We start from the raw sequence: 11659 nt of genomic DNA, 5'->3' as shown, positions 1-11659 counted from the left end.
TCATGAAGAAAAAATGCAAAAGCTGTTTTTCTAATTGTAAATTGGCCTTGGGTGTCCCATGGGTCTATCTTGGGAGGGCCTGACCCATCTGGCCTTCCCTCAAGAACCGGGCCTGAACTCTCCATCACATGCTGTTTTAAGAAAATCTGTTGATGATCACCTTAAATTCGAACCTCGAAAAAGTGCAAATGAGACTAGCGAGCAAAAAAAATATCTCTAGAATTTGTTTCTACCCATTTTACGAGACTTTGCAATCCATGCCCAGCAGAACAATATTTTGCATCTGCTTTTGTTAAGGCTGAATAACCCACAATCTAAATGAGGAGCTGACAACAGCCTGGAGCTCCATCATTTACTAAGTCACCTGCATTAGCGTTTTGTTTGCTTCTTGGTTTCAACTGAGTTCCGATAATATTCTGCCCTTTCTAGTCGAACAGGTTTTGTAAAGGGAGGCAAGTTGCTTTACAAAACAGACAGTCTTCATTTTGAAGGAACTGGATTTACTAGGGAGGTTAAAATCACTGTGACAATGAACGCAGCTTTAGTCCATTTATTAAGACACGTTTTTATTAAGGCGTTATTAGCTTATATTTTGGTCGCTACCCGCTCTTGATTTTGGAGCAAATCAGTCTGCTCACTCACCCCCACCCCGGGAGGGGGCACTCAAACCGCAACCAGCAAAGCAATTGGAAGCTTTGGGCAAGTAGCCATGGGCTCCACTAAAATGTCTGGTGCAACGGAAGGGACATCTTTTGACTTCATAATGGTTCCACTCTTCTCTTATGGGTGAAGGCACGTAAGTTAGAAAACAATACAAGGCCTATAAAAGATCAATTTCTTAATTCAAGTAATTGCAGATTCGGCCCGTAACAGAGGTACCGGTAGACATTTTAGTGCAGAAGATGGATTGCTGTTATTCTCCACTTCTAAGGGGACCCTACGGTTGCCACTAAGAATATTGTGGCATTTCTGCCTGTCCGAATTACCGGTATGGGAATGCTGCGTCATTACTCCTAGTTCCCACAGAACGAGGGCCTCGGCTCTGCTTACTTACAGAGCCTCCTGCTCCAGTGGACAGCGAGCTGCAAGTGCAGAGGCAAGGGAACAAAAGGGGGATCAGGGGGAGCTGAGTCTCCCCGAACTGACGATCAAGCGAACGACAATTGTTATCTGTAAATACAAATCCCTTTAATTCCGGTAAATATGCAGTTGAAAGGCCCAGGTGAAAATGGTTGGCACACTCCATCCCCATTTGCAACATAATACAATGTCTCAATAAAACAAAACATGAAGCCCTTGGTGATGTGTGTCAAACGTACAAAGGGGACGTTCTTTGGTTGTGGTTTCTTGGCACTTGGAATTCGAACCAGACAGTACACCGTTAATCCAAGTCATATATCATCGTATTTTGGAAATTAAAGGCGCAACGCGTTGTGTGGTCGGTTATAACATGTACACTCCCGTCATTCGGGTGAATTTCTTGGACAGCCGGGGACACCGCACCCTCACTGTCCACTGCGCTGCTCACAACGTCCGGGGTGTCGTCCTCATCCAGTTCTCTTTTTTCCTCCACCTGGTCTCTGAAACGCAGGCTCCTTTGTTTCGCCCCGTGACACGATGCTGCACATTTACTTGTTGTGGCATCCGCTCGTAATTCCGGTTCCTTTGTCCGGCCTCCCCCGGGAAGAGGTGAACTAGACTCGAGATGCTCAAGTTTCGAAGCACAGTGTGGAGCATGACCTACTTTTTCCATTGTTTCGTCGTTTGTTATAGATACGCTGGGCTCGCCATTTTCTTCTGTCTGTTGGGTTTCAGTGGGATTGGTTGCCATGTTTTCTAGGTGAACAGTGACTGCGCGCTCAGCTGTACTGTGATCTGCATTGTTAATGCGTTGTTCTTCTCCGCTGGGCAGGTCAGAGTATTTGGTTACAGGTTCCTGTAGAGCGGAGAACAAGAGTGATCAATGTCAGGGGAAGAACAGGGATCACACGGCAAACTACATTTGTTCACTAGAGTTTAAATATCTAACAAAACATTTTAAAGAGCACCTAGATATTGTTAAATTTATATATAAAAACACATTAGGTAAGAAGATAAAAAAAAAAAAACAAGGAGTATTGAGAACGCAGACTAAGCGGACATATTAATACATAGTGCTGAATCGCTTGCAGCACAAAATAAATAATGACAAAACAAACGGGTTTGGTTTTGTTATATGTAGGGCCAACGGAATTACCAAATACAGCAAAGTTGACAAAATGACGCAGAAAAATAAAATGCAGAATAATGCGGCACATTCTGCTGCAGTGTTATTGGAGTACTTGGTCATTTTCACACGTTATCGTTTGACAACACTTTCTAGTTTAACATTTGGCCACAGCAATCAGCATTTAAAAGGGGATGGATTAACCTCTGCAAACGGCGGCACTTTTTAGGTTGAGCCTACCTGTCAGCATAAACTGTCTGGTTCCAAAATACCTATAGTCAGCTTACTTACTTAGGCTCAAAGCCTCACCCATAGCTTACCATTGGACGGCTTAATTGTCACTCATTCGTTTGCTTCTTATTCAATGAGTTGCCTTGTCCCTCCCCCAGAACATAGCCTTTTACTTGTGTCCTTCCACTGCTCACTTTTAAGGAACTCTTTTTATTTTTCTGATTAAGCATTACATGAAAGTGTATGCATTTTGCAGCTGTCTCCCTCGTGTGCTTTTTTCCAGTGTAGTCTATGTTGTTCTCTCCCATTCTTGTACTTCTCTTCCCCTGCGTTGATTGTTGCTCTCGCCTGTGTGATTCTTCCTTCGCACAAGTGTTGTGCTCTCCCTCTTGTGTGTCCACCCCTACCCCCTTGTTCTTCCTTCCTCGTGTTTCTTTTTTGACCTTCACCCACTGCAAACCTCACCTGCTCCTCCGTTCCAGCCTCCCAGACACCCAACCATGCTCCTATTTTTTTTTTTTTTTTTATGTTAACTTTTATTTCTAGAGGGCATGGTAACTGTAGTAATTCTGTAATGATGCAAAAAAAGCACCAGCCGCAGAATATTCTAATTCCAGTAGCCCTGGCTAAATATGTTACACAGCAAACACTAGCAGGAACATACAAGCACACTTAAGCATGCAGACAACCCTGCCAAATTCATTTATTTTGTGCTGTGCACTTTCCAAATAAATTAAACTGCAGTAAAGTACTGTTCATTCCTTAGATGCATTAGTTAGATAAACTGCCAAATAATGAACAAACATTGACAAATCCAATAGGTCTGGAGTTGGTCGCCAGCCTTGTGGCACTTATTGATTTGTTTTGTCACAATTTTTGTAAAGAGTTAACATTCGGGTGGCTACTGGGCCCTTATCAAATAAAAAAAAAAAGACCAAATTGTTTTTCTGGTCTCCAAATACACACACTTCCATGGTATGTATGTGGATCTGCTCCTTTTGAAAGGGCAGCATGCTGTAACTCATAGTAAAGTGGGCTGATGCCTTGCCCCTTGATGCATGCTAGAGTGGGTGGAAATAAAATTGAATGACACAATCACAGACCAATGGATAAAGGCTGGCTGAAAACCTCTATAACAAACTATGTTATACATATTTCACATACAATTAAAAGGTTTAGGCTAACATAAACCTAAGACAGTCAGTCGGTATGGTACTGGCTTTGAGAAAGAAGGTAAGAAAGAATATAAGAAAGGAAGGAAGCAAAGAAAGGCAAGTAAAAACGGAAGCAAAAAAAGAAAGGAAGGAAGTCAAAAAAGGAAGGAGGAAGGAAATCAAACAAGGAAGAAAGAAATCAAGGAAGGAAGAAAGGCAAAAAGAAAAGAGGGAAGCCAACAAAGGAAGAAAGAAGGAAAGAAAGGAAGGAAAAAAGAACAAATTAAAGAAGGAAAGAAAGAAGGAAGGCAAAAAAGAAAGAATGAAAGAGGGCAAAATGAAAGAAAGTAGGAAAGGAAGAAAAATCAAAAAAGAAAGAAGAAAAAAAAGGAAAGAAAGAAGGAAAGAAAGAAGAAATAAGGCAGCAAAGAAAGAAAGAAATTAAAGGTAAGGCAAAAAAACTATAAGGAAAGGAAGAAGGTAGGCAAAAAGGAAAGAAAGGAAAAACAACAAAAAAGAAAGACTAAAAATGCAACAGAGAATAGAAAGAATGAAAGTAAGAAAGGTAAGTCAAAGAGAAAAAAGGAACAAAGGCAAAAAAGAAAGGAGAGAAAAGAAAGAAAAACAGCACAAAAAGAAAACAGAAAAGAAGAAAAGATGGAAGGCAAAAGGGAAATAAGGAAGGTAAAGGAGAGAAGTAACAAAAAAGGAAAAGAGGCAAGAAAAAAGGAAAGAAGGCGAGACTGCAAAAATAGATGAAAGGGGAAGAAAGAAAAGAAGTAAAAAAAGAAAGACGGAATGAAGGAATGAAAAGGGGAAAGAACACAAAGAAGAAAGAAGGAAAGAGAAAAAAGAAGGAAAGAGGAAGGACAGAAAAGAGAAAAAAATGAGAAAAAGGAAGGAAAAAAGACTGTTCAAAGTATGAAGGTTTGCATTTTAACCGCTTCTGTGCCTTGGACGAGGTGACCTCGTCCAAGGCTACAGTTCCCGTGTGCCTTGGACGAGGTCACTTCGTCCAAGGCACGGGAACTTGGGGGAAAGCTAGCGCGCCCCCCCTGTGAACCCCCCACCCCAAGGCGGGGATGGAAGGGGAAGACCTTCCCTTTCCACCCCGATCCCCGCCACCTCCCCTGTGACGTCAGCGCGCGAGAGCTTCCAGCGCGATTGAAAGAGAAATGCTCAGCATTTCTCTTTCAATCACTTGGGGGAGGCCCGGAGGGGCTTCAAAGGGAAGGAAATGTATTTACTTCCCTTTGAAGTCTCTCCCAGGGTTTCAAAAGCCGGATTGCTTGCTTGGACACCAGGGATTTTTTTTTTCTGGAAGTGACATATGGGAGCGACCCCTTGGGCAAGGGTCGCTCTGGGGGGGCGGGGGGGGGGGGGGGGGGGGTTGGGCATTTTTTATTTGGGAAGGCCTTTTCTGCCCCCATCGGCCTATTATTAGGCTGATCTGCCCCCAGGGGGGGCAGAAACCTCTAGGGCACCAGGGATCATTTTTTTTTTTTCTATTTTTTTTTTTTAGGTGGGGGGCGACCTTTTAGGCAAGGGTCGCTCCCCTAGGGGGCAAATTATATTTAGGCCATTTCTGCCCCCCTGGGGGGTAGATCAGCCTATTCTGATTAGGCCGATCTGCCCCCAAGGAGGGCAGAAACCACTAGGCACCGGGGATTTTTTGTTTTATTTTTGTTTTACAGATGGGTCGCTCCCCTGGAGGGGAAAATTGTATTTAGGCCATTTCTACCCCCTTTGGGGGCAGATCGGCCGTTTTTTGCTACGCCAATCTTGAAACCACTAGGCGCCGGGGATTTTATTTTTGGCGCCAATGTCACGCAGGGGGAGCGACCCCGTAGGCAAGGGTGCTCCCTTGGGGGGGGGGGGGGTTGGGGGCTGGGGCGAATTTATTTTAGTCCTTTTCTCCCCCCCCTGGGGGGCAGGTCGGCCTATTAGGCCGATCTGCCTGGGGGGGGGGGGGGGGGGGGGCAGAAACCTCTAGGCGGCAGGGAAAATTTATTTTGGTGTTTTTTTTGTTTTTGTTTTAGAGATGGGGAGCGCCCCATTAGGCAAGGGTCACTCCCCTGGGGGGCAAATTGTATTTAGACCATTTCTGCCCCCCTTGGGGCCAGATTGGCCGATTTTAGGCAGAAACCACTAGGCACCGGGGATTTGTTTTTTGCCGCCTATGTCACGCAGGGGTCACGCCTGGGGGGGGGGGGGGGGATGGGAGGTTGAGGGGGCAAATTTATTTTAGGCCATGGGGCCGGCTGAGCTAGAGGCCAAAATCCACAGGTAGGCACTTTGCAAAAAACACCTCTGTTTTCTGTGAAAAAATGTGTTGTGTCCACGTTGTGTTTTGGTCCATTTCCTTTCGTGGGCGCTAGGCCTACCCACACAAGTGAGGTATCATTTTTATCGGGAGACTTGGGGGAACGCAGGGTGGAAGGAAATTTGTGGCTCCTCTCTGATTCCAGAACTTTCGGTCACCAAAATGTGAGGAAAATGTGTTTTTTTTTAGCCACATTTTGAGGTTTGCCAAGGATTCTGGGTAACAGAACCTGGTCAGAGCCCCACAAGTCACCCCATCTTGGATTCCCCTAAGTCTCTAGTTTTAAAAAATGCATAGGTTTGGTAAGTTTCCCTAGGTGCCGGCTGAGCTAGAGGTCAAAATCTACAGGTAGGCACTTTGCAAAAAACACCTCTGTTTTCTTTCAAAAAATGTGATGTGTCCACGTTGCGTTTTGGGGCATTTCCTGTTGCGGGCGCTAGGCCTACCCACACAAGTGAGGTATCATTTTTATCGGGAGACTTGGGGGAACGGTGGGTGGAAGGAAATTTGTGGCTCCTCTCTGATTCCAGAACTTTCTGTCACCAAAATGTGAGGAAAATGTGTTTTTTGTTGCCACATTTTGAGGTTTGCAAAGGATTCTGGGTAACAGAACCTGGTCAGAGCCCCACAAGTCACCCCATCTTGGATTCCCCAAGGTCTCTAGTTTTCAAAAATGCATAGGTTTGGTAGGTTTCCCTAGGTGCCGGCTGAGCTAGAGGCCAAAATCTACAGGTAGGCACTTTGTAAAAAACACCTCTGTTTTCTTTCAAAAAATGTGATGTGTCCACGTTGCGTTTTGGGGCATTTCCTGTTGCGGGCGCTAGGCCTACCCACAGAAGTGAGGTATCATTTTTATCGGGAGACTTGGGGAAACGCTGGGTGGAAGGAAATTTGTGGCTCCTCTCTGATTCCAGAACTTTCTGTCACCAAAATGTGAGGAAAATGTGTTTTTTTAGCCACATTTTGAGGTTTGCAAAGGATTCTGGGTAACAGAACCTGGTCAGAGCCCCACAAGTCACCCCATCTTGGATTCCCCTACGTCTCTAGTTTTCAAAAATGCATTGGTTTGGTAGGTTTCCCTAGGTGCCTGCTGAGCTAGGGGCCAAAATCTACAGGTAGGCACTTTGCAAAGAACACCTCTGTTTTCTTTCAAAAAATGTGATGTGTGCATGTTGCGTTTTGAGGTGTTTCCTGTCGCGGGCGCTAGGCCTACCCACACAAGTGAGGTATCATTTCTATCGGGAGACTTGGGGGAACATAGATTAGCAAAACAAGTGTTATTGCCTCTTGTCTTTCTCTACAGTTTTTCCTTCCAAATATAAGAGTGTGTAAAAAAGACATCTATTTGAGAAATGCCCTTTAATTCACATGCTAGTATGGTCACCCCGAAATTCAGAGATGTGCAAATAACCACTGCTCCTCAACACCTTATCTTGTGCCCATTTTGGAAATACAAAGGTTTTCTTGATAGCTATTTTTGACTCTTTATATTTCAGCAAATTAATTGCTGTATACCCGGTATAGAATGAAAATGCACTGCAGGGTGCAGCTCATTTATTGGCTCTGGGTACCTTGGGTTCTTGATGAACCTACAAGCCCTATATATCCCGCAACCAGAGGAGTCCAGCAGACGTAACGGTATATTGCTTTCGAAAATCTGACATTGCAGGAAAAAGGTACAGAGTAAAACGTAGAGAAAAATTGCTGTTTTTTTCACCTCAATTTCAATATTTGTCTTTTTCAGTTGTTATTTTCTGTAGGAAGCTCTTGTAGGATCTACACAAATGACCCCTTGCTGAATTCAGAATTTTGTCTACTTTTCAGAAATGTTTAGGTTTCTGGGATCCAGCATTGGTTTCATGCCCATTTCTGTCACTGACTGGAAGGAGGCTGAAAGCACAAAAAATTGTAAAAATGGGGTATGTCCCAGTAAAATGCCAAATTTGTGTTGTAAAATTGGGTTTTCTGATTCAAGTCTGACTGTTCCTGAAAGCTGGGAAGCTGGTGAGTTTAGCACTGCAAACCCTTTGTTGATGCCATTTTCAGGGAAAAAACCACAAGCCTTCTTCTGCAGCCACTTTTCCCCATTTTTTTTAAAAAAACTAAATTTTCACTGTATTGTGGCTAATTTCTTGGCCTCCTTCAGGGGAACCCACAAAGTCTGAGTACCTGTAGAATCCCTAGGATGTTGGAAAAAAAGGACGCAAATTTGGCTTGGCTAGCTTATGTGGACAAAAAGTTATGAGGGCCTAAGCGCAAACTGCCCCAAATAGGCAAAAAAAGGCCTGCACAGGAGGGGGAAAAGGCCTGGCAGCGAAGGGGTTAAAACCCAAATTACACCACCCTACTTTAAATAAAAGTTTTGCGTGTGTGCTGCAAATTAAACACAATGTTTGGTTTACTTCCTGGGCAAAGTTTGTTTAAGTACTATTGGTGAAACCAAGTCCAGGAACACAATATGCCATGCTGTGAAACAGCAGCAGTCCCATAAAGAAAGGCCTCTTCCAATTTACGACAGCATTGGCAGGAGACAGGAAATGATAAAGCTGGAATGTGCCCTCTGCTCAAATGAAGATGTGGTAGAAAACATGCTACCATCACAAAGGCAAAAAACAAAGTAATAAAGAAATAAACACACTTGCACTGAAGGAAACTACCTGGTGTGTGGATGTGCTCATTGTGAAAAAATGCAGTCATTCAAAGTGAAGTTAACCACTGGATTAATTAGGCTGATCAATTACCCCATGCTGTATGTTGTACTGGGAAGAAGCAAAATGTGAATGGCACCAACAAAACAATGGCTGAAGCGAGCTGATTGAAAGCCCTTTTAAGTAAGGAGGTTATACATATTATTTAAGTAAAATCAAAAGGTCTTCAAATCAAATCAAATCATTAACATTTATAAAGCGCGCTACTCACCCGTGCGGGTCTCAAGGCGCTAGGGGAAAGAGGGGGTTACTGCTGCTCGAAAAGCCAGGTTTTTAGGAGTCTCCGGAAAGCGGAGTGGTCCTGGGTGGTCCTGAGGCTGGTGGGGAGGGAGTTCCAGGTTTTGGCCGCCAGGAAGGAGAAAGATCTCCCACCTGCCGTGGAGCGGCGGATGCGAGGGACGGCAGCGAGTGCGAGGCCAGAGGAACGGAGGAGGTGGGTGGGGACGTAGAAGCTGAGGCGTCGGTTGAGGTATTCCGGTCCCTTGTTGTGGAGGGCTTTGTGTGCGTGGGTGAGAAGTCGAAAGGTGATCCTTTTGCTGACTGGGAGCCAATGCAGGTGTCTCAGGTGTGCGGAGATGTGGCTGTTGCGGGGTACGTCGAGGATGAGGCGGGCCGAGGCGTTTTGAATGCGTTGCAGGCGATTTTGGAGTTTGGCTGTGGTCCCAGCGTAGAGGGTGTTGCCGTAGTCCAGGCGGCTCGTGACAAGGGCGTGGGTCACGGTTTTTCTAGTGTCAGCGGGGATCCAGCGGAAGATCTTGCGGAGCATTCGGAGGGTGAGGAAGCAGGCAGAGGACACGGCGTTGACTTGCTTGGTCATGGTGAGAAGAGGGTCCAAGATGAAGCCGAGGTTGCAGGCGTGGTCTGTGGGGGTCAGTGCGGTGCCGAGGGCCGTGGGCCACCAGGAGTCGTCCCAGGCGGACGGGGTGTTGCCGAGGATGAGGACTTCCGTTTTTTCAGAGTTCAGCTTTAGGCGGCTGAGCCTCATCCAATCTGCGACGTCCTTCATACCCTCTTGTAGGTTGGTCTTGGTGCTGGTGGGGTCCTTGGTGAGGGAGAGTATAAGTTGGGTGTCGTCGGCGTAGGAGGTGATGATGATGTCGTGCTTGCGTACGATGTTGGCGAGGGGGCTCATGTAGACATTGAAGAGTGTCGGGCTGAGTGATGAGCCTTGAGGTACGCCGCAGATGATCTCGGTGGGTTCTGAGCGAAACGGAGGGAGGTAAACTCTTTGGGAACGGTTTGAGAGGAAGGAGGCGATCCAGTCCAGGGCCTGGCCTTGGATCCCAGTGGAGCGGAGGCAGGTGATTAGGGTGCAGTGACAGACGGTGTCGAAGGCAGCCGAGAGGTCGAGGAGAATGAGGGCGACTGTTTCACCGTTGTCCATCAGGGTTCTGATGTCGTCTGTGATTGAGATGAGGGCGGTTTCCATGCTGTGGTTGGTTCGGAATCCGGTTTGTGAAGGGTCGAGCAGGTTGTTGTTTTCCAGAAAGGTGGTTAGCTGTTTGTTGACGGTCTTCTCTATTACCTTGGGTGGGAAAGGCAGGAGAGAGATGGGGCGGAAGTTTTTCAGGTCGCTTGGGTCAGCCGTAGGTTTCTTTAGTAGGGCGTTGACTTCGGCGTGTTTCCAGCATTCGGGGAAGATAGCAGAAGAAAAAGAAGAGTTGATGACGGCCTGGAGGTGCGGGGCGATGATGTCGTCGGCTTTGTTAAAGATGAAGTGAGGGCAGGGGTCCGAAGGGGCGCCGGAGTGGATAGAGTTCATGGTGGATTTGGTTTCTTCAGTGTTGATGTGGGTCCAGTTGTTGAGGGTGATGGCCGGGGGTGCGGGTTCAGTGGTGTTTGGTTGGGTCTGGTGTCCGAAGCTGTCATGGAGGTCGCTGATCTTGCGATGGAAGAAGGTGGCGAGGGATTCGCACAAATCCTGTGAGGGCGTGATGGCGTTGGCGTTGGGGTTGGAGAACTCCTTGACGATGCTGAAGAGTTCTCTGCTGTTGTGACTGTTTTTGTCCAGTCTGTCGGTGAAAAAGTTCCTTTTAGCAGCGCGGATCAGGTGGTGGTGTTCGCGGGTAGCGTTCTTGAGGGCGGTCATGTTGTCAGCGGTGTGGTCCTTGCGCCAGGCCTTCTCGAGGGCGCGACAAGTTTTCTTTGATTCTTTGAGGGTGTCAGAGAACCAGAGAGGCTTTTTGGTGTTGGTCAGTCGATGCGTGCGTTTGAGGGGAGCAAGGTTGTCTGCGCAGTTGAAGATCCAGTTTGTGAGGCTGAGGGCTGCGTCGTTGGGGTCGGTGGTGAGGGTGGGTTGGTTGGCGGCGAGTGCGGAGAAGAGTTGCTCTTCGGGGATCTTGTTCCACTGTCGACGAGGGATGGGTTGAGTGTGGAGGTGGCGGCCTAACATCAGGCCTAATAACACACTCCTTAAGATAACTCAGAGTACCTGCATTTTCGTACTGCTATATATAGGTATAAGAACCATAGCGAGTAAAGGGATTTATTCACCTGAGAGTTTGAAGTTGGAGAGATGCAGATCCCTAGATTTTGAAGTAGAAACTAAACATTAAACAGTGGCAGACGGCACAGGTCTCTCGGAAGCCATGCTGCCATTTGCCGGTCTCCATCAAGCTCTGTTACATGAGGAACATTCTCTGTGTGTGTGTGGGGGGGGGGGGCTCTATGTCCTCTTTGTTTTGGTAATTATTTAATTGCGGTCATTGAGGTGTGAAGTCTCTACTAAATTGCTTTGTTTGTCAAACCAGATGTTCAAAGAGATGCTTACAAAATATGGCACGATCTGAGACAGGCATGTCCTGTCACTGTGCTTGATCTTCAGTGTAAGTGGAAACATTCCAAACTGAAAAGCACGCCTTTCACTCTTACGACTACACACAAGTATATATGTGTGTGAATTGTCTGTTTGAATGAAGGAGTTATAAGTGCATTTATTGAACTATGAATTAAGGTGTGATAAGTGTATTTATTGAACTGCATATACTTACACTAAATGAGTAACAATAATTGAATAACTGAACACAAACGGCCTGAT

At 46.1% G+C, this 11659-nt stretch overlaps 1 protein-coding gene across 1 annotated transcript in view; it reads right to left on the bottom strand.

Moving 5' to 3' along the window:
• Positions 1-536: 536 nt before the first annotated feature.
• DNAAF2 (dynein axonemal assembly factor 2) overlaps positions 537-11659 on the bottom strand; it is a 145699-nt gene continuing 134576 nt past the window's right edge. The window contains exon 3 of the mRNA XM_069208701.1: positions 537-1936. Coding sequence (XP_069064802.1) covers positions 1382-1936 — 555 coding nt within the window. The 3' untranslated portion in view covers positions 537-1381. The remainder of the gene's footprint in view (positions 1937-11659) is intronic.

Source organism: Pleurodeles waltl, chromosome 9 (genome assembly GCF_031143425.1).
Source record: "Pleurodeles waltl isolate 20211129_DDA chromosome 9, aPleWal1.hap1.20221129, whole genome shotgun sequence".
Lineage (NCBI taxonomy): Eukaryota > Metazoa > Chordata > Amphibia > Caudata > Salamandridae > Pleurodeles > Pleurodeles waltl.
The sequence above is the reverse complement of the archived record's forward strand: the minus strand, read 5'-3'. Positions and strand labels throughout refer to the sequence as shown.